The sequence below is a fragment of the Poeciliopsis prolifica genome, unplaced genomic scaffold, assembly GCF_027474105.1.
Source record: "Poeciliopsis prolifica strain line A6 unplaced genomic scaffold, Auburn_PproV2 SCAFFOLD017, whole genome shotgun sequence".
Taxonomy (NCBI): Eukaryota; Metazoa; Chordata; class Actinopteri; order Cyprinodontiformes; family Poeciliidae; genus Poeciliopsis; species Poeciliopsis prolifica.
Window position 1 is genome coordinate 6,463,866 of NW_026562392.1, and position 22,486 is coordinate 6,486,351.

The 22,486-nt window shown below is 40.1% G+C and overlaps 1 protein-coding gene across 2 annotated transcripts; it reads left to right on the forward strand.

The window, feature by feature from the left end:
• Positions 1–1,916: 1,916 nt before the first annotated feature.
• Positions 1,917–21,858, forward strand: mroh1 (maestro heat-like repeat family member 1). 2 transcript variants are annotated; one of them, XM_055042079.1, is made up of 45 exons: positions 1,917–2,062; positions 3,096–3,209; positions 3,349–3,494; positions 4,511–4,642; positions 4,739–4,901; positions 5,241–5,339; positions 5,533–5,684; positions 6,218–6,358; positions 6,456–6,548; positions 7,565–7,643; positions 7,999–8,112; positions 8,210–8,283; positions 8,413–8,535; positions 8,924–9,034; positions 9,112–9,256; positions 9,618–9,658; positions 9,968–10,109; positions 10,219–10,271; positions 10,391–10,498; positions 10,946–11,065; positions 11,150–11,272; positions 11,359–11,505; positions 12,131–12,157; positions 13,262–13,384; positions 13,491–13,570; positions 14,271–14,412; positions 14,531–14,626; positions 14,920–15,024; positions 15,242–15,377; positions 15,465–15,577; positions 15,951–16,103; positions 16,187–16,243; positions 17,145–17,242; positions 17,360–17,525; positions 17,695–17,864; positions 18,654–18,791; positions 18,974–19,088; positions 19,294–19,440; positions 19,522–19,588; positions 19,674–19,795; positions 20,499–20,648; positions 20,740–20,874; positions 21,070–21,172; positions 21,305–21,370; positions 21,456–21,858. In XM_055042079.1, the coding sequence occupies exons 2-45, from the start codon at positions 3,188–3,190 to the stop codon at positions 21,530–21,532; spliced, it is 4,914 nt and encodes a 1,637-aa protein (XP_054898054.1). In that variant the 5' UTR covers positions 1,917–2,062; positions 3,096–3,187; the 3' UTR covers positions 21,533–21,858. The 2 variants fall into 2 exon arrangements, with proteins under 2 accessions (XP_054898054.1, XP_054898055.1); XM_055042080.1 differs by lacking the exon at positions 12,131–12,157.
• The last annotated feature ends 628 nt before the right edge of the window (positions 21,859–22,486 follow it).

Consider the following 22,486-nt stretch of genomic DNA (forward strand, 5'->3'; position numbering starts at 1 on the left):
AGACACAATATTATATAAACTACAAACACTTAAAAGCCTCTTTCCAAACACACTGAGCTCATGTTGGTCTTTTGAAGCAGGAGCCTTGAATGTCCTGAGGAAATAACTGATGCTTGACTTTTTTGTCCTAAAACTAAACTTTGTCCTTGTTTACAAACTGGGATAAACAGTGAATTAAGTTTGCTTCTTTGAGTTTGGACTCTTTGAAATAGATAAAATCGGGTCCATAAATGACTACTAAGCTCTAACCAGATGTGGATCTGAACAAGCCGTGTCCTACTTGCAAGCCTCGGAAAGAAGAAAGGAGAAATCAAGATGTGGTGACAACTGCATGCATTTCTGTTTTTTAAATGTAACATTTTTCATTGGTCCGAGGCAATAATCTAACGTTAAATGCCACGTTTTCATGACCTGTTAGAGAAAAATCATCACAATATAAGATATCAAACATCCATATGTTTAATTAATCTACATAATGTGTTCAATTAGTGATAAATTGAACACAAATAAGTGAACTTTTCAATAATATTCAAAGTTACTGAATTTTATCAACAGGATTTGAACACGTCACTAATTTTCAAAGCAAATGTCTTTTGAAGATGAAATTGACATGGCATTATTTCATTGAGTCCAGGCATAAAAGGAAATTAAACCCTAGTTTTATGGGAAGAGAATAAAAAATATTTTTTCTGCTCAAGAGACCAAAAACTGACCTGGTCCTCATTTAAATAGAACCTTAAACTCAAGTGCCACAAATTACTGGCAAACTGTTCAGTTATAATATGCTGCTACTTTTATTATGTATTTTTTGTTTGTTTGTTTTTGGTTTTGTTTTGTTTTTAATCGCAACATGCTGAAAAATACAACAGGGGGGAAAAAAACTCATTTACTCAAACATGACCAGGAGAGGGCGACAAAACGCAACTAAACTGGAAGAAGGACAGGAACTGGTCTTGCGACTCAATCAAAGAAGCAAACTCGGGAATAAAATCCCCATTGCAAATGTTTTGGGCAGAGTGTCACTTTATGCTGCAGTGGTAAGAGTAAACAGAAGATCTCTCAAAGGGGCGATTCATAAACACAGTGAAGAGGCTGAGATGGGATGTTAGAGAATGAGATAAATAAATAAATAGATAAGGTGAGATTAGACTATTTGATTGATGGGCCTGGGATCAGCTAGAGTACTTCGAAGACATCCTCAATCTCACCATCGCATATTCCACTGAGGAAACAGAACCTTGGACTTTGGATCAGGTTCTGTAACTCATGGTCGCTGAGTTGACCATGGTGAGAGGCAGAGAAGGAGTGGGCCTACTTTTTGCCTCCCATCTTGAGACCTGTATGTCAGGGTAGCTTCATTTCACCTACTCGTGGGATGACCGGTTCTGACTGTAGTTTATGTGACAAACAGCAGATTGCTTTGAGCATTTTCAACATTTCTTTAAACTGAATATTTGTGACTAAAATTTAAAGGGAAATGAGAGCTTATCTGGGCTGATCCAGATTTCCTGTCATGCAGTCGTTTTCACGTGGTGTTGCACAATTGTCAAATGATTTCACATTGATGCAGCGTCATTCAGATGGAGGATGACAGAATCTTTAAAGCTCTTTGTTCAGTGTTTGTTTTAAGATCTTGGGAGTGTTTGCCTTGGAGGGAGTGGATTTTGTTGAGGCAATCATTGTTTCTGGTTTAAATATGGCTCCATCCAGCTTTGTCTTGCATGAAGTCAACGTTTGAGCTGAAGAAAAACACGAGAACAGCTGTTTTTACAATTTTCAAGCGTATTTTTCATTATTGTTCTGTTTATTTCCCGATATGATATGCAGCAGCAGCTCTATGTACTCTATGCAGGTGGTGCTGGGTGGAGGGATGCAGGAAACGCCCCCTGTCAGCCTCCTGCCTTCCTGCTGACAAGAAGCACATGACCAAGGCGTGTTTACACCTGCACACATCACCGTGCTCACCACGCACACCCTGACGGGTCCCGCTGCCTCTCCGTCAAGCCGGGATAAGGATTTGACCTTGCGTCAGGACGCGGTTTGCTGTGGGGACGCTCTCTCGGTGAGTGGGCTGTGTGGACATTAGCCTGAGTGCTAGCTGCTCTTCCGTAGCAGCTGCTAGGCTAGTGCGCTAACCTGTGTCAGCGGCTTAGTCACTGCAGCAGCTTTTCTGTCCTACTCATTTAAAACTACCTCCTTAATAATATTTATTTTACCCTAAAGTACTATATTGCTGACATAGCAGCTCACAGTGTTGTTGTCTTTTAATATCGTGTTGCGTTTGAGCTCCAGTAACTGTGTCGGAGGTGCTAAATTATGTCTTCATTTAAAGGGGTTTTCAATGGTGGCAGCTGCGACTTTTTGTTTTTTAGCTTTTAGGTAAATGCAGTCAAACCGTTTCCACTCTGTTGTTCAGTGTGTAAAGTGTGTGGAAGCTGTCACGCAGGTTTTCACATTACCTGCTGAGTGAGCTCTGGTCACTAGAAGCTGCACAGTTTTCCTTCAGTAATGACTTGGTTGACATGCAGCTTGGCAAAATTAATAAGCACCACTTGCTGCTGTCTTCTCTGGTTTTGCAAACTAATTAAAAATAAATAATAATACCGATGTGCACAAGCTTTAGGAAATCTATTGTTTGCATAAAACTTTCGGAAGCTAAAACCCCATTTTTAATGTGAAAAGGGATGTTTGGTGCATGTTTATGAGGTTTGTGACCACCTGTTTACAAACCAGAGAGCAGAATTAGTTGGTGACATGAACTTCCTCCATTCAAAGTCATTAAAAGCGTCAGCCTGCCGAATATATGTGGAAGCACTGTTTGCATTTTGTAGAAGCAAGGTTGGAGAAGCCGTCCGATGCATGTACGGGGACGATCTTTTCTTTAATTCCCGTTTGATTCAGAACAACTCTCTCTATGAAAAAAGGTACAACAGATTTGTTTTTTCTCTTTTGTACTGTAATCCATTGGAGGAAAAAAACAGAATGAACAACTAAAACCAGAAATCTGGCAGCCTGGTATAGACTGACTGATGCAGCTGTAATTCTTTCCAACAATCTCTCCCTGTATTAATGGTGGTTTACATTTTGTTTCTCAGCTCCAGGGAGCCTCTGCTCATCTGTCCCCAGCAGAAAGTGTCCAGCTTCGCCGCTCACTGGTTTCAGGAAGCCTGTCTTCTTGGCAACCACCATGGACGACACAGATATAGAACGTAAGTTTTCATGCCAAAGTCTTTCTTTGTCACGACTTTTCAAATTGAAACGTTCTGACTTAAGTTTTCTGTTCTCATTTACATGTAAGTACAAGTCCGCCTGACATACTTGTTTCTTTTGCTGTGTTTGAATCTGCAGAGGTGACTCTGGCCCTGCTAGATGCAGCCAATGATAAGGACTCTGAGGTCCAGGATCAGGTCAGAAAGTCTATGTTGACTCTGGGAAAGCAGCAGCCAGACCGAGTGCTGGCCATGTGCCAGGACTACCTCCTGAAGAATCCCAAGGTAAAACTTCAGGATATTCAGTTATTGTCTTGTCAATCATTAGGTCTAATTTAAATGACATGGAGCTGGGCAAATTCTAAAACTTTCTTTTTTGAGAATGTTAATTGATTGATTTATTTTTAATCTAAACTTCTGCAAATTGGTTGATGCTGATGTTTGCTGTGAGACACTTGAACTACAAATAAGGAAATGAAACTGTGTCAACGCTGCTTCAGAAGCGCCGCAGGTTTCACTATGTAATCTTGAAAACGCCATCAAAAGATAAACTAAAACTATAGAGTGAAGAATAGACATGATTTGATTTAACATGGTGTCATTTTATTGGTTCATAGGTTTTAATTCAGCCTTTTGTTTCCAACACAACTGAACAAATCAAGTTTATCAGTAATGTTTAAGGTTTAAATATGAAACATTAATAGATTTAGCTTTGACTTAGTTTACTTTTACATTAGTTCAGTGACCTGACTCAGCTCATGACTATTATGCAAATTGGATTAAAGTGTCAAAGATTAAATTTTTTGTTGTGCTATTAAATTTATAGATGATATTGTGTGTCAGGGCTATAATTAATTTCAGAGCTGGTTGATTAGTTTGCCTTGTTAGCTCAATTAAAGAAAATCTACTTAAGAAGGATGTTCCACATTATCAAGCAGGCCACAGGTTTCAAGCAATATGGGAAGAGAAAGGATCTCTGCTGACAAATCATCAGATAGTGTAGTGCTATATGACAAGGTAATAAAACATTAGATATTTAACAAAAACTGAAGCGTTATCATACTGTGAAGAGATTTGTGGCTGATTCAGAACAAAGATGTGTTTGTACAGATAAAGGCACAATGAGGAAGGTTTCTGTTAGACAAATCCATGGGATTAAGAGAGGAGACGTTAAAATGACCTTACAAAGCAGCAAATAGTTATTTGAAGTTGCTGGTGCCTCCAGAGGCTCGCGGTGCATCAACCTACTGATCGGTCTCCCCTTCCTCATAATCTGCTCTTCCTCGGTTTTCCTCTTGCAGCTTGTAGTGAGTCACAGAGTTGTGATTCTTCAGACCATTGAGCTGATTGTTGGCTGCAGGATAGAGGAGCTCAGTGCTCCCCGAATAAAAAGCATCATCTCCCTGGCTTCAGAGGAAATGACCAGATCCAAGGTGAAACGGCTGCTCCTTTATTTTCATTTAAAATAACACAAAGTAAATAACACCCACAGACTGATAATAATGTGTTGTTCTTATCGTGCGTCTAAGGACGTCGTTCCTGACTGGCAGCAGGCGGCCAGTAACATCTTGGTTGCCGTGGGAAACAAACGCATCAATGACATCATGGAGGAGATCTTGAGCAAGTTCCAGCCAGGGGTGCTACCTCACTTCTTCGTGGTTCAAACGCTGGCCAACCTCTCTGACTCAAACGGTGAGACACAGAAAGGGGGGAAAAAAACATTTCAGTCTCTAGTGAGGTAACCAACCACAGAGTGGCTCACATGAACCAACTCGCCAGCCACTGACCAGGAAGTCACAACTCTGTCACGAAAGTATTGAGTGACAGTCAGGAGAAGAACAGGAACCTGTTTAACCTGCTCAGAAACGTTCCCACTATTTAGTGTTTTATAGAATGAGCCGGTTCCACATTAAGACTCACTCAAACGTTCCGACACCTTTGAGAGATTATCCTGCCATGGAAAAGGAAATGTTTTTTTATTTTTTTCATGGTTTTGTTATGATATAATTTCTCAATATTTTTATTTTCTAGTTTATGGGATGGTGCCGTTCCTGAATGCCATCTTGGGAACCATGTTGCCAATGCTGGGCATGGCCAAACAGGACAACATGAAGTGGGTATTTTCATCCGGTAAGAACCTCCCACCATTCCGCTCACTTCTCATCTTAAAGAACCGACTAAGAATTTCAAACATTTGTCCTCGGATGTTCTGAATAATAACGATGGAACACAAAGTGACACCTTCAGGATAAGTAATCTCCCCGTTTCCTGCTCCTCCTCCTCTGTTTCGTGCTTGTCGCTCTCTCTCCTGCTGTCCTTGCAGCGCTGTGTCATTTCAGTGACAGCATCCTGGAGTACCTGGCCAACCTGGACAAAGCTCCAGACCCCACAGTCAGAAAAGACACATTCTCCGGTGAAATCTATGCGGCCTTTGACATTCTCTTCAATAACTGGTTACAAAGCAGGGAGCCCAAGGTAAAGGATACTCCAGATCAATACACATAGTTGAACAAGATGATATGAAATACACGAGCCTACAAACACAACCTGTAGGTAGCAAAAAGTTGTATATTTGGGGTGTAATTAGGAAGATTTTTATCCTCTGGAGAAGTAAAAGTCCCAAAGAAACACAAGAACCCTCTGTTTGTAATGAGTCTGCATTAAAGAGTGCTGCTGAGTAACAGCCCCTCCACTGTTCTCCTTAATTGAAGCCGATGTCGGATCCATTAAGACGCTTCCCGACAGTCGACCAGATGCTCCTAGAGTGACATATGTTTTCTCTTTTCTTTTATAACTTACTAGTTTTTTTTCTGGTCAGTAGATTTTTATTAACTGGTGACTTGAAGACGTGTCCCAGTGGTATTATGATTTTTCATTGACTTTATTTCACTTGTAAATAAAGTCAGCTGTTGTCCTGGTACTCTCTTCTGATTTCCTCCCGTGCGGAGCGGTGAATGTCCGTCTCATCTGTCACCTCATATCCTGCCTTGTCTTTGTGTGTCCTCCAGCTCAGGCTGACAGTGGGTGAGGCGGTGGGCTCTATGTGTCACCTGATGGCCAGTGATAAACTGGAGGAGCAGCTCCCCAGAATCATCCCCGCCATCGTGTCCCTGTACAAGAAAAACACCGAGCACTACGTCATCAGCAAGGTGGGCACAAACAGTCCAAAGCAGTCAGGTTGTTGACTACAACAGCGCACTCTTGGAGTTAGCTGGAGGCTAAGAGTTTTCTGTTTGGTCCCAACAGAGCTTGTGCCAAGTCCTGGAAGCGTCGGTCAACATGGGCAGCAGAGTCCTGGATACGCAGCTGGACGGTCTCCTAGTGGCTCTGCATCAGCAGGTAAAGCCGCGTCAACGCCGGGTTAGAGGCCGCAGCTCCGATCACAGTGATCCGGATTGTTCTCTTTAGTTGTGTCACATGTCATGTCATTATAGTCATCGTCATGTGGTTTTATGGACTTTGACAGCACTTGAATAATGCTTGTTATTGCAGAAATTTACCACAAATGACTGAATGGACGTGCAAAAGAATAGTAAACGTTGTAAAAGTGCCTTTTTTTTGTTTTGTTTTGCTTTTTTGTCAACAAAGCAAAGTTGTTGACCAGAAGCTTTTTTAAAAAATGGACAAAGCATAGAAAAGTGAGATTGGTTTGTCATTGCTTCTTTTCTTGTTCACATTATTATTGAAGAGCGAAATTAGCCGCCAATGTCAGTCATTGAATTTTTAGCTTTTAGCTTGGCTGGTTTTGTAACTCAATAATCAAATCTTTGTCAGATCAGAACCTGAACCGAATACAAGCCCTGGGTTACGATGACATTACTTTGCAACATGCAAGTTATTGCAAGTAGTGTCACAGACTTGAAGGTTGTTGAATTCATTTCAGGTGTGCTTAAAGATGAGGTCAAATTAAGCATTGAAATATAACAAGATATTTATAAGGAATTTTGTGAAACTCGTCAATAAAAACATGACTTAATTCAATGAGACTATAAGAAAGAGGAAAAAAGCATGATCTGTTATCTTATATAATGTAATAGACAGTCATTACTGCCACACTCTAAGCAAAACCTCCTTGATAATTTAAAGAATGAGTGAACTTTCACAGCAGGACGGCAGGAATAAAAGCTCATGTTCAAATTTCTTCTTGTATTATAATTGTTACAGAAAAATCAGAATGGGTTGTGATTGGTGTAAGCACTTTGACGCAATACAAAGCAATTAAATGGAAAAAAAGTACAGCTTTAAGTTCACATATGCAAATGAAGTTACAGACACTGTTTGTATCCAAATGAGTTGCATTAAATTAGTTTTGATCAGATCAGAAATGGGTGTAACTTTTCCTTCGTCTCCTGCAGGTTTCTGCTCTTGTTGATTACAGCGACCCTCCGACTGTCAAGAACCACAACGAAGTCTTGCGTTGCTTCAGCCTGCTCGGTACTGGTTCTGTTTTTATTTCTATGTATGTATTAAATTGGGAAGGGTGACCACAATGTTTATATGGCAATGTTTAAACCCCATCAACTGGCTGATCTATCTAATGTAGCTCTATGGAGTCACAAGTGCAGTAATGAGATCGTGCATTAGCGTGTTGGCTCTGTCTCCACATAATCTCGTTAACTGTGAAAGTTGCTCCACAGTTTCTCCCCCTTCACTTGCTTGCTTGTTTTCTTTTTCTGACTTGAACTTTTTCCATTTAGTTATTTATTTTATTAATGTTTACTTTTATGTCAACTTTGTCTGCCGCAGTTTTTTTACTCGTTTGCGTGTTTCTGCTCTCCTCTCCCACTAGCCAACTCTTTTCCGGACCGGCTGGTCATGTACGTCCTGCAGCGTTTGGAGAACAGTAACGAGCGCAGCAGGATGGGCTCCCTGGCTGTGCTTCGGCACCTCATAAACTCCTCCTGTAAGGAAAATGCTGCAACCACACACCACAAATAAAAAAAATTTTAACATAGCTTTTATGAATACTTTCACCTTTTATGTGCATTGCTGTGTTGCAGCTTCTACAATGGAGAGCAAAAAGCTTCTGATTCTGGCCAGTATTAGACAGCCAATGGCTGACCACAGCAACAAGGTAACATCATAACAGTGCAAAGATGGATCCATTTTATTCTGGGGGATTTTTTTCTTTTGGTCAGGGTTCTTAATATTAAGAACATCATATTGCCTTGTGGCTGAGTATCTGGATACGTCTGTTTTGCAGGTGAAGAAGTGTGTGGTCCAGGTGATCAGCGCCATGGCACATCATGGCTACCTGGAATTAGAGGGAGGGGAATTACTGGTCCGATTCATAGTTCAAAACTGTGCTCTGCACGACACATACCAGGTAAAAAAACAAACAAACTTGAAACATCTGTTCCAGCTGTCCACTTTTGTGGAATTGAATAAGTCAGACGAAGTAATTTATCTAAAAGAATTGTGTGGTGGATCATGTCCCACCAAAGCTGATTTGGCACAAAAAAGAAGATGGCAGATTTACAAGCAGACACATGCAATAAAATACAGCAACTAACTTCTTATATGTGAGATCTGCAGATGGTAGGAGATAAAAATGCACTTTAATCAGCTTAACGGTCCAGCTAAGATTATAGTTGTTTAATGACTCCTGAAGCTAATTAATTAACAGTGCCTAGAAAAAAGTTGCTTCTTTTATATTTTTTGCACTTTTTAAGATGGTAAAAATGTAAGAATATTTGCTCCTCCATGTCTTAAAGTCCCACCAAAGAGCAACGAGCGATCCAGAGGAGGTGACCAATGAGGCACTAAGGACGATGTGTGACAGCACCCTCCATCTTCTCACCACCACCGTTGGCCGCCTCGCTGACGTAATTGTCTGATGCGTTCACAGATAATGAATGCTGATATTCTTACTGTGAATTTACTTTTCTGTTTTGGTTTGAAGGTGCTTTGGCCCAAGTTGCTGTACTATCTGACGCCGTCACAGTTCAGCAATGCCACGACTCCTCTCTGCAAGAGTCTCATCGTGTTGGGGAACAAGAAAAAGAGCAACCAGGAGCCCAGCTTCAAGATTGATTTCACACAGGAGGGTGAGTGCTCTGCTTTTACTGATCAGTAAAAACAATTACACCGTTATCGCACTCTAACAGTGTGATGAATGTGAGCTGTTATTTAATCAGAAAAGGTACAATTATTTGTATTTCTAGTCATTTTGCAAAACAGATTAACTTTTGCTGAGGAAAATTTATGCGATTTTCAGGCTATGATTTCTTGACATACTGATATCCATTTTCTCTGCTCATTTGGTGTAGGTGTAAAATGTGCAAAGAAAAAAGTGCAAATAAGTATTGGAAGTAAATCTTCAAACTGAAAAAAGTGTTTTACAGTTTGTCTTGTTCTCATGATGAATTTCACGCTCACACATTCTTCTCTTTTCATCCTCACCACCAGTTAATCTCCCATCTCCTCAAACTCTAATGATCAGACTGCTGGTAAGTCAATTTGCACATTACAAATGAGCCATAAGCTCATATGCTAAAAGAAGGATTTGCATACGTTTCTTCTCGGCTTATGTAAAATAGGGGCTGTAGAAAACTAATTATTAAGTGGTGGAAGAGACGGGGAGGAACAAATTGTGATTGAATGGGGGAAAATACCGTATTTGTCTTTCTGACTAAGTCTTGCTTACACCCTGCAGTATATCTGTGATGTCAGATTTTTTCCCCTCCTAGTCTCTTTAGGACTCCAGCTGTTGGTTCTTTTTTTAACTATTTTTACAGAACGGTGTCGCTGTGTTCTAGGTCAACGCAGCATTTCCTTTTAATAGCAGAGGCCATGGACCGCCGTCGCTCTCACTCCTGCAGACCCTCAGCATCAACATTCACCCCAAAACAGAAACGGTCTGGGAGAAGGAAATTCCTCCTCTGCTTTCACTGCTAGAGGGTGTGGAAACTGTTTCTTTATTAATTTGATTAGATTGTAGTAAAGTGTGCAGGTTTTTCTTTTGTATGATCACACTTTACCTGCCTTGTGTTATTAATATTATTTTCAGAGTCAACAGCAGAGAGTCTGGATAAGAAGAAGTGGGATGAGAAACTCCTAGAGGTGGGTTTTTATTGTCAATAATAATAGAAGAATGTAAACTTTTGTCAATAATTATTAGTCATTTGCGTTTGACGAGATGTTAGTAGAATCGATATTTAGCTGTTTGAAATTTCCCCAAGCTCTTGACTCAAACCCTGATGTCGATTGAAGATGACAAGTGGGTTTGTCAGTTTGCTGCTGAAGCAACAAGATACCTGTCGACGTACAACAACGCCCTGGAGGAGAAGGTATTGTGTGTGTAATAAGCCTCATTTTTGTATGTCTAAAATTAAGGTCTTGAAATATAAGATGGTGTTAAGTTTTGTTGTGGCAGGACAATTTCATCTCTTTTTATTTTTTCTCACACGACTTTTCCGTCAGACAAAACAGTTTGAGTCGCACGCAAACATCTTAATTGCATTCTGTGACTCATCAGTAACTCCTTGCTAATATACCCTTGCTAGCTCGTTAGCTTTTTTATTGTTATTGTTGGCCCAACACCGGGTTCACAGAGTTTGCTCTGCTTGATTGTAATGCAGCAATCTCTCCTGACTGTCACCTCGTTTTTTGTTTTTTGCTTTTTCTGTTAACGTTTATGATTGTGCAAACTTCTCAGTGTCAAGGATTCGACATTTACAAGGGCTATAAAACTGTCTAATAAAGTGTAGAAAATAAATCCCTTTCTTCTCTTTTAGAGCTTCCTGTACCGATGTATCGGAGTGACTCTCCAGCAGTGTTTCAATAAGGAGGTTGTGAAGAAGCAGCTACAGGAAGTCCTCCTCGCAGCGCGACACAGTGATGCAATTGAAAGAGAAGTAAATGAAACATAAAACAAAACTAGTTATGTCCATCATTAATTTCTGTTTCACCTTAGTCTAACTTTTAACTTTCCTCCTCAGGGAGTGGCGATGGGTGTCGGTCTGTGTGCCAACAGCCATTTAGAGGGAACGTTAGCCAAACTCGATGAGTTTGGCAAATCGGACGCTTTCAAAAAGTCGCCGAGCATCTTCAACCTGCTCAAAGTACAAACTGTGAAACCCTCTCAAATATAGGAAATGTTTTGTCCGACTTCCTGCAAAGAGTTTTACTGTCCGCTTTCTTGCCACAGGAGCGTAATGAAGTTGAGGTGGAGAAGGTGAAGAGCACATTGATCCTGTGCTACGGCCACGTGGCGCTGAACGCACCTCCAGAGAAGATTCTCAGCCGCATCGATCAGGACATCTTGCGCTGCATCAGTAAACATTTCAACACCAAGGTACGGAGCATGCTGGGAGAAGGTTGCAGCGATTACAAAACCAACCGTCTATGCAGATAATTTGGATAACTTCCCCACTGCGATGACAGCGATATTTATTATCAGTGAACAGTGGCTTTGTCTAAACTCCTCTTTATTGTGGGAAGTACTGCAGGTCACTTCTGTGCCGAAGTGACGGTTCACAGCCAGCTGCTGGTTGTTTAGATAAAGAGTTATAAATAATTTGGTAACATGTTTGTAATAAATGCAGGACACATTTAGTTTTGCAGTAATATAATTGCATTCATTGCAAAAAAACAAAACAAGGGAAAACATCCTGAAGCTGGCCTGTAACATCCGACCAGCATCATAATATGACTTAGATCAACGTTTAGTTTCTGATCAGATGGATATTTCAAGTCCCTTTTTCCTTCCCACCACAATGAGGCATGCCATCATTCATTTAATCCTCCTCTTGATGTGTGTTTGTTCAACATAAAATGTATTGAGCAGTTTATAAATGCTTTTTATTAATTATTCCATCACATTTTAGGTCATTTCTGATCATGTCACCTTTCAGCCTAACATGCTTAGAAGTTGACCATTTGTATATGACCTCATTACGTTGTCACCTCTTTTTATACAGGTTCTTGGGATTAAAGTAGAGACAAAGGTATTGTTACAGGACTAAAGGGTTTTGTTTTGTTTCTTCTGGTTTTCATTTTGCTCCTCTTAGTTTTCCTCTCTGGGTAATTTTGCTAAATACTTACCTGACGGCTCTAAAGTCAATTCAACGCAGCTTGATCTTAATGAAACAAACGCATTTCCTTTAAGCTTTTGCTGACCTTGCTTGATATTTGTGAAAGGCCCACAGTAACAAATTATTGATTAACTAAATCATGTGTGGTTGTAGACCTGAGGATAATTAGAGGCATCCGTTCATATCATGTGAACTTTATGCGCATATGTTTTATTTTATTGTATTTTTTGACACTAGGTGTCAGAAGAGCGACGAAGGTCTTCATTGTTATTAAAATCTAACTAAATTCAATTTAGAAGATACTGTGTCTCTACTTTAGATCATGTACAAAAGAAATAGCCAGTTATTGAATCATTTATCATCACTTTGAGCATTTTATCTTTTAAAATCATGATGGTGTTTGTGATTTGTTGTGACAATAAGCTCTAATAAGATGATGATTACAAACCCTAAAGCTAACAATTATCTTACGATTGCAGCTAAATGCAGTCACTGACAAATCAAACTGCAATGCAGTTTTTTAAATATGTATTTTTTACATTTATTATTGCTTCAATAGAAACCTACATTTATCAAATCTCATCATAACATGCCATTCTCAACTATTTCATAAATATCTACATTTCTTCCTTTCTTTTTTTCTTGGTAGTTGCTTAAAGGTGGACTGCTCTTAAATTATTCATCAGTGACTCACCCTCGGTGTGAAATGCTCTTGTAGTTTCCTAACTCAATTTCTCAGAGGCTTTAGGCTCATCCGATGCTTTTTACAGGGGAGCCTGCAATTGATCTGCTGTTTTTCAAATCACTTCTAAATCTGCAACTATGATTTCAGATTTCTCTCCATCTTTGGGCATGGAGGATCAATCTTTAACAGCATTTTTGGATTGATTAAAATGATTGCTTTGCTGGGTGCTTTGCTCTTATGGTTGCGTTCACTATTAATAAAACTCAGTCTGCTGGAGCAGTTCTTGCATTTGATTCCGGTGCTTGTTTTTGTCGGTCTTTGCCTGGATGCAGGACCTGACCATGAAGCTCAGTTTGATCCAGAGCGTTGGGCTCATAGCTAAAGCCATCAGCAGATGTGTGAAGAAACAAGGCTACATCTTCTCCCGCAAGCAGGAGCTCATCACCGTTATGCTGGTCTGTGTTATTACTATTTACCAACTAACTCATAGTGTCATTGAAATTACTATAATATTTCCCTTTATTTATTTTTTAATTCCTGTGTTGTGATTTCACGGATCAGGATTTCATCAAGTCAGAGCCGTCTGACTCATTAAGGACTGCAGTACGCCCCCTGGTGATGACAACCTGTGCCAACCTTGTGTATCCTTTAGTTCTCTAAAGCCGCTGTGTTTTCTGGCCTGTTGCAGAAATACGATTGAACGATGATCCACATTTCAGATGTGAAAATGGCATAAATGCATTCACATTTACTACTTTTGTTTAAATTCACTTGATGAGTATAAAATGTAATAAAGACACTTGTTTCGTAATAAATAAAGCTTTAACATGCTTGACATAAAACCAGTCATCACTGGTCTACTACATGGACGTTCAGGTGGCTGTTGTGGTTTGCCGTGTGGCAAAAAAATTTATTAGTTTCTTTTGTAAAGTCATCATTTAATTACAGTAATTCTGCATAAAAAAAACCAAAGGACATTCCCAACGCTGGTCACATCTGCACAACTAACACACTGTGTCACACATTTTGGCTTCCAGGCTAATGTTGTTCTGAAACGTTAATAGTAACTGTATTATATTAATAATATATCATTGCCATGTTGTTTATTAAAACCAGTAATCATTTCCTCCCTTCTGTGTGAGCCAAAGGAGGAAAATAAAACTGAAATGTCTGAGGCGGAGAATGAAACTAAATTCACAGATTTTGTCTCCCAGATGATCCCACAATCTCTCTTCATTGTCAGCAATTTCGGATCCTTCATGATGTAATATTGCCATATCACCCACAGGTGTTTGCCCTCGCTTTCTTCCAGAGTTTAATCTTTAACTGCGAGTGCTTCAGGTCCCTGGACCCTCCACTAAGTGAGAATGAGAGCTTTGACTTGCTCAAGGTGTGTGTGAACGGCGTCTTCTCCCTGCCGCCCGACACACACACTCCAGAGAAAACTAAAGACGAGGAGATCCTCGACCCCAAGCAGAGAAAGGTGAGTCAAAGATGAAATGTCCAGACAGACGCACACTGTTTAGGTTGATGCTGGTCTCGCTCAGTCACTTTATTATTATTTTTTTTAATATAAAAACGCTCTCGTCTCATCCCTCTAGGTTTTGTACAAAGACACACTGGCTGCTTTGCAGGAGCTTCTGAGGAGCATACTGGCCAGGGATCCCAGTCCGGACGGCTTCCAGAGTATCTTTAAGGTGAAGCCTGATGTCTGCTCTTATGAGATTGTCAGTGCAGCTTAATCTTTATGTATTCATAGCGTGTTTCTATTCAGTTTTGAACTTGATTAGCTGAATCTGTGGTGGTTATCCTTGTTTAGACAATACAGTTACAAAAAGAAGGAAAAATATCTCTATTATAGCCAGTCAGTCAAGTAAGTGATGTATCACCCTTCTTTTGTGTTTACATATATGTTTAAAGTTTGTGTTGTACTGTTTTTGTGTGTTAATTTTACCCTCCGAGCCGAACGTTTTGTTTTCATCCTTTGCAGCACATTGAATCATGGCTGGCCTCTGTACATGACCATGAGAGGGAGAGGGCCATGACGGCCACCTCGAACCTGCTGGCTTACTACCTGGAGAACCTGACAGTCAAGGTACACGTCAACACATCACACAGAGAACCGAATGCATCTTTAAACCTCATGATAACCAAGTCTTAAATGATCTGCCATTTCTTTAGACTTCTTTTTATTGCACAGCCCACACGTTTTTGTGATTTAAAATTTGACTCTAGTATTGTTTCTCTTTGGTTGAACTAATAATTGTTCCAATTGTTTCATTTTGCTTGTTTGTGCTTCCCCATGTCTGCAGTGTATGGTGTCTTTCCACAACCTGGGAGCCCTGCTGGGTCGGCTGTCTCCCCGCTGCTCTGACCCTCTGCTGGCCGTACGCGCCGCGGCTGTCGACTGCATTTACACGCTGCTTTCCATACAGCTACGATACGAAGGTACCCACACTCTTCATGATGAGATACGACAGTTTTACAGAGGCTGAAGGGATTTGCACTGTAATATTTTTGTTTTGTGTTTCCTAGGATTCTCCTTGGACTATAGAGATGAAGGTGTTGAAGATCTGCTGACTCTAAAGGAAGCTCTGGTGAACCCGGACCATTCAGTGCTTTACAAGACCTGTTCAGACCTCACAAAGGTAAATGTGGATGTTGTTCTAGAGCAGCGTTGTTGTGCCATGCAGTCAATTAAAAACAGGAATAATAAATCGTCCTTGTTGTCTCTTCTGTCATTAGGGCAAAATATGCAAAAACATTAAGTCTACACCATTTATTTGAAATGTAGCTTAAAGGAGTTGGTTGCACTGCGTAAATTTTTTTTGTCCTCTTAATTATGCCAAACACACACATTGAATTTTGGAACGTTAATGGAGTAAAGTGTTGACATTTTCCTACAGTAATATACATATCGGCATGTTTTCATCTCCATGTCCGTTTAATATTCCTATTAAGTGTATTCCGAACCTGAAAAGCTCAGCGGTGTGTAACTGCATGTTCTCCTGCGTGTGTCAGGTGATGAGTAAGCGTCTGCCTCAGCAGCAGCTGACGACGCTGGTCTTCATGTTGTTTGAAGGGCTGGTCGACAGTCAGGCCAACTGCTGCAGAGCTTCGTCCGTCATCTTAAACACTCTGCTGAAAAACAGGGGCGCCGGATTACAAGACCTGGTAAGCACACGGGACACATTAGGGCTGCTGACGTCTAACATCGTGAGGTGGCGTAACGCGTGGCGTGTGTGCTGGCTCTGCAGGTCCCAGAAATGCTGGAGGTTCTGCATGTGCGTCTGCAAAGCATTACAGAGGAGCAGGTATTAACACGTGTTACATTTATATATGACTCGCTATAACATTAGAGCCTTCAAGGAAACAGTTTGATGTCTAAATGTTATTTTATCAATGCATCTTAAGCCGTTTTATCTGTATTTTGCCAAATTGCATTAAAGTGTAAAAACATAAAAAATAAAAGTCCAAGATTATTTAACTTTAAGAAGAACTCAAAGAATGCAGACACCCATACATTTATATTTTAAGTTTAATTTTGTAGTTATATTGACATATTTTTGGCACAATTGGCTCTTTGAGTATATTGATAATCAGACCCACCTGTTTAGATTTACTATTGAACCATAATGAAATGAAACACTAACAACATTTTCATGTGTAATGACGGCACTTGGCAAAATGCAATATTTCAGTTGTTGATGGCTTTGTACTTTTTGTGTTTTTATGATGTAAGGGTAAAGGGATTTTATTTATATTGCACATTTTCAGCAGTAAGGCAATTCAAAGTGCTTTACTTGAATTAAAAGGAAATACAAACAAAATAACAAACCAAAGGAAAGAGCAAAAGAAGAAAAATAATCCAATAATGTTGATCCAAAGTATATAAACTAGATGAATATAAATAAGTCTAATTTCTTTCCTGGGTTGGAAGAATATGAGCCTAAAAAGTTGCTGAGGTTTTTTTTCTTTATTCTAAGTTTGTTATAATCTCTGTTCTGGGTTGCAATAGTAGGAATCTCTCTGCATGATAATCCAAAAGGTAATCTAAAGAGCACAATATAGCACTTTGAACTGCCTTGTTCCAGAAAAGTGCGATTGATTGATTGATTGATTGATTGATTGATAATCCTAATGTGGCCTGAAGTAAAAATGAGTTTGGTTCCTCTGACCTGAAGTCATGATGAAATGTTTTCATTGTATTTAAAGGTGAGAGTCGCAGTGGGACAGACTGTACTGATCCTGGCTTCTCAGCATCTGCAGACTGTCGTCAACACTCTAGTCAACCAACCACTTCCTTATGACAGGTACACAAGACCGCCTGCAGTAAAAAGCTTCATTCTTCTTAATACTCATGTTTTATTTGTTTCACCCTTTTATTTTGTGAATTAATCTGCCAGTGCTGAATGTTTCTGCTTCCTCAGCTGGACCAGTGAGATGTGGATGGCGATGGGAGCGGATCCCATTGTAGCCAATCAGATCATGGAGATGGTGATGGAGAAGCTTGTCATCACAGCGCCCTATGTTGACAAGAAGGAGTTTATGATGAGGGGAGGCATGACCAAAATGGCCACCAATCAGCCTCTGGCAGTAAGTGGGACAATCAAGCGCCTTCAGTTTGAAAACATCCCAGTGCTGATTGTTATAAAGACTAAAGCAGATTCTGTGGTGTGAAATTAAATCTAGTCTAGAGCAAAACAGAGTCAACTTTATGCGCGGAAGACGAAGGTAATGTGTCGACGCGTGTTTATGTGTCCAGATGACGTGCGGCCTGAAGGAGCTGCTGTTGAACGGTCAGTCTCAGGAACCAGCACTCAGCCTGTTCCCTCAGCTCTTCTCATGTCTCACCGTCAGACTGGGAGCGAGCGTCGGAGTCATGCCACCCAAAGACAACAACCATAAACACTCTGGCTCCCTGCATGTCGCAGGGTACGTTGCTTTGGATTGTTTTCATTGGTGTGTTTCAGGGATCGGCGGCCTTTAGAAATCCAAAGAGCTTTTTACTTGTCTAGAGATGAAGGCAAACCAGTCTTCATTGTGTTTTTTATGTCAATACACCTATTGAATCTTTTGGTTTCATACATATTTAGTAAATTTAATTGTGAAATAAAGATTTTTTTTCTTTCCTCTGTCCTTTTTTTTTTTTTTTGCAATATAACAAAAACAAAAAAGATTTCAAATTTCTTACCAATCTCTCCACCTTCCCTTTCCAATTTATTCACATGGTAAATTGGAAATTCACTATATAATTTTAATATAAATTCTTTCATTAATTTTCCTCTAGTGACATTATCAATCGCACTTTGAACGTAAAAATTAAGTCATTGTCTTTCATATGAAATTCTTTCACATGTGGTAGAATTTAATAAAGAAGGTTTTACTGGGTTTTAATTAGGTTTTAGTTTTAAAATAAAAGAAAAACAAATCTTATTACAAAAAAAGGGAAAAATTCACTTTTCTCTAGAAACACGAGGCTAATTGAGCCCTCTTGAAGAAATGAAGTATATTTTAGAGCAAAGTCTCTTGTGATATTGTCTTACTGCTGTGAATAGCCTTTTGCAGTTGCCTCATTTATCAATAATCCTCATTTATTTCTGTATATTGTGAGGTCAAAGTTACCGAGCGTTACCTTTGGGGCTAAATAGCAACACGGTTCTGTGGAGCCGCTGGCTGCAGATTAGTAGTTTTACTTTAGTAAAGATGCATTTTGTGTTGCAGGGTTGCAGCCGAGGCTCTGAGAATCCTGTTGGCCCGAGCTCAGCTGGATGAGGTGATGAAACGACTCGATGAAGACGATGCCTGGGATGCCATGAAGGAGCTAAATACACACGTTACCGGGGTAACGCTTCTAGCAAGGTAAACGTGCAGAAACAAAGGCTAGCTGGACAATATAAAAATAAAATTAAGTCTAAGCTACACAGAAGTACAGTAATGCTTACAGGTAGACCTTTTGTTACGTACAGAGTATGCAGATGTGAAATTAGGTCATTTTTCCACTCTATATTCTGTACTTTTGGTTATGTTTGTCTTGTTTATAGAGCAATGGCGAAGCATGCTGGTCCCAGACTGCCTGCGATCGTAGAGTGTCTCTGTCCGAACCTCAACAACATTTACGAATGTCAGAGGATTACCGTCACCGCTTTCTTTTCTGAGGTGAGAAACTGTCTGAAAATCACCTCCAGCTCGCTGACAAGCACGCTAACTTAAAATGCTCTCTGCAGATGTAGCTTTGATGACTTGGCCAATAGAAAAACGATTTAACTAAAGACGGGGAATCGCGAAACAGGAAGCGCCGATCGCTTTTGTTCAGTAACGCAAGAATTCGTTAATTTTCCTCCGGCTCATTTTCTGCGTCCAGCTGCTGAACCATCATGTGGCGACGGAGCTGATGCTGATAGACGTCCTGATGAACAACATGATGGAGAGGATATCGGATCCCTGCTGCACCGTGCGCATGCTGGCGGTGCGAGGACTCGGCAACATAGCAGTGGGATCGCCAGAAAAGGTGCACCAACATAAAGGTCAACCAGGCCACCGTTCGCACGCTGAGGTGGCTGCAGCCTAACTCGTTGCTCTCTCCCGTTAGGTGAATAAATACGCCAAGGAGCTGCTGGCAGCCATGAGCTCAGGAATGGAGGAGAAAGACGATCCGGGTGAGAAAGGAACAACAGTTTGGTGTCACTAATGTTTAGTTTTACTTTTGATTGGAAACTAACTGGTTACTTATGGTTTTGTCAGGTAAACTGATCACCTTGGAGGCCATGTCCGGTCTGTCTAAAGTTCTTCTCCACCTGGACAAGAACAACGTTCACTTACTGGTGGTCTACATCTTCATGAAGATTCGACCCTTCTTAGAAAATGTAAGTTGATGATATCCTTTATATATTTTTTTCTTTTTTTAATTAATCCTTTAGCAGTCTTATTTCTTCCCCCCTTTTGAAAGATAATATCATTTCAGGAACTAATGAGGTCATTCTCCTGCATTTGCAGGATTTCTTCCTGTCCCAGTCAGTTTAGGTTTATATTCTCGTTAATCCATATCAGACATAAATTAAAGGACAAACATTATTATCCTTAAAAATTAAAACTCCCTTAGCTTCCCTTTACTTGATTAAAATTGCTCATTAATTTTGGACATTTTCCTCATTCTTTGCATATTATTTTACAGATTTTTCAAACAATCCTTTTTAACATAATTGTCAACATTTATTTCTGTTGTTACCACTTTTGTAGCCGTATTATTATTATGCCCATAATTTTGATCAAACATGTCACTTAGAGCTGCACAGTGATAGAAAAATTTATAATAATGATACAATTTCCTAAATACATATGGCTATGCAGAAAGTGAGACAGTTGCAGTTCAATGCATTGTGCTGCTGTATTGTTTTACATTGGTCATACTTTAGTTTTAAGAAATCTTTTCGTTCTCCTCTCCTAACAAAGTGCATTTTCTCCTGAATTATCACCTCTGTAAGCCGCAGTTTTTCAGACCGCAGCTGGTTTCAGCTCGATATTGAGGCCCGTGATCTAACGGATCCGTCTGGCCGCGTGTTTGTGCAGGACAATGACGATATACGCTGTGCTTCCATCCTCCTAATGGGAAACCTGTCCAAGTTTGGCTCGGGAGAGCAGGTTTTCAAGGACCAGATCCACAACGTCCTGGTCAGCTTGCTGTTGCACCTGGTGGACCCAAACACTCAAGTGGTGAAGGTACAGGAGGACAAGAAACAATTCAAGCTGCTGCTTTAACCTTTTCATTCATGCATCTCCTCTGCTATAAATCAATGTTGATTTTTTTCAGGCGTGTAAATATGCGATGCGAGTGTGTGCGCCTGTCGTTGGGTCAGAGCAGATCACAGCCATGTTTCAGAACCACCTGCACGAGGACAAAAGTTTGCACTACGGAGAGTTCATCAACGACCTCACAAAGTACCTGGTGAGACGGGTTTCAGCCGCTTTCATTTAGAAATATTTGTTTCTCTGTTTGAAAAAAAAAAAAGATCAATGCATTAAAGTCTTTTTGCAGAATATTCTCTCGAGTTGCTCCAAAGGAGTTGTCGTTATGACGTTGTACCAGCAGACAGTATGTTTGTTGTTGGTTTTTGATCAGTGCTGATTTTGTTGCTTGTAGATTCAGGACTTTCCCGGCATGCTGAACTTCTACCACATCTCCGTCATCCAGTTCTTCAAGAGCAACTGGCCTGAAGTCAGAGCTGCAGCGGCCATGTTTATAGGTACAGCTGCTTTTCTGCAATACCTCTTTCACTGTAAACATTGGTTCCTAACAATGAAACAAAACGAGTATTCTGGTCAATCTTGCGTGGATTTGCTTTTTGACGTGTTGCAATGACGGCGTCCTCCACTAGGGTTCCTCCTGGGGAATATTCAGCAGGAGCACCTCTCTCACCTCAACATGGGCACCATCTCCAAAGGTAAGTTCAGCAGTCGCCCTTTAAATCAATTGGGTTGATTGAAGGGTTGTGAACACTCACAGGTTAATTGTGTCTGCGTGCACAGGTTTAGTGGTGCTGCTGCAGGATCCAGATCCTGTGGTGAGGGTAAAGGCAGCTGAAGCGATGGGCCACTTTCACTGACACCTGGACAATCAGCTGTGGAAAAGACTGAGAGGTTGTTTTTTTTTCAGTAGAAGAAAAAAAAAAGTCTGCGGTGGTCGACTAGATCTGAGTAATACATTCAATAAAAAGAAATCAGGAATTGAAAAACATTCAGTTTACAAAACAACCTGTAAGCCGTAAAATGTGTAGCCTTCATATAAAGCGATCTTTACAACTTGATCTCAACATCTATCAAAACCAAACTGGAACAAGACAGAACAAATAACCAGTCTTATTGATATGATCATTTCAACCTATGATGCGAGAAAATTCACTGTCATAAATAAAAAACAAATGCACCTTCAGTTAAGAATCAGCAGCTTCTTTTTTTTTTCATTATGATACTTGAGAGGCGTGATGTATATAAATGTATTTTAGCGACCAACAACTGTGTCTATAGTGTTTACTGTTCAGTGTGGCAATACTGAAATACATTGTGTTCCTATTTACTGAAATATACAATCTGAAGTTATTCCAAAGGTGAATGTGTTCAAAAATGAATATTTTATGACATATCTTTCAATATTAAATCATCACGCAAGTGACATTTGTTTGCAGATGATACTTTACTATCAGTTTGGCTTGTAGCTTATCGTTGTCATCACATCGTGACTCTGCAGAAGTAAAACAGATGCACGACTGAGAATTAAATTGGTTTATTACAGTTCTGCTCTGTGGTCCATTTTCAGTAGGTATTAGATTATCTAGCAATAACTAAACAGCAGCTAACCAATAGCTGCTTTTTTGATAGCTAGCATGTTTTTGCTAGTTATACATTATATATATAAAGGGTTTGTTTAGAACAGACATGTTGGACCAGCAAGTGATAATAAACAAACTGTTTTTAACGCTACATCTGGAAGTCCATTGGACCATCTCGCTGTCTCGGTTCGTTTCCTAGAATCAGCCTCATCGGTTTGGATACAGTCTGTC

Excerpts from the sequence above, each read along its gene's own strand:
- mroh1 (XM_055042079.1), top strand. The coding sequence starts at position 3,188 with ATGGACGACACAGATATAGAAC. Across the intron at positions 19,089-19,293 it reads TCACCGCTTTCTTTTCTGAG|CTGCTGAACCATCATGTGGC; the intron begins GTGAGAAACTGT and ends TTCTGCGTCCAG. Across the intron at positions 21,173-21,304 it reads TGCAGCGGCCATGTTTATAG|GGTTCCTCCTGGGGAATATT; the intron begins GTACAGCTGCTT and ends GTCCTCCACTAG.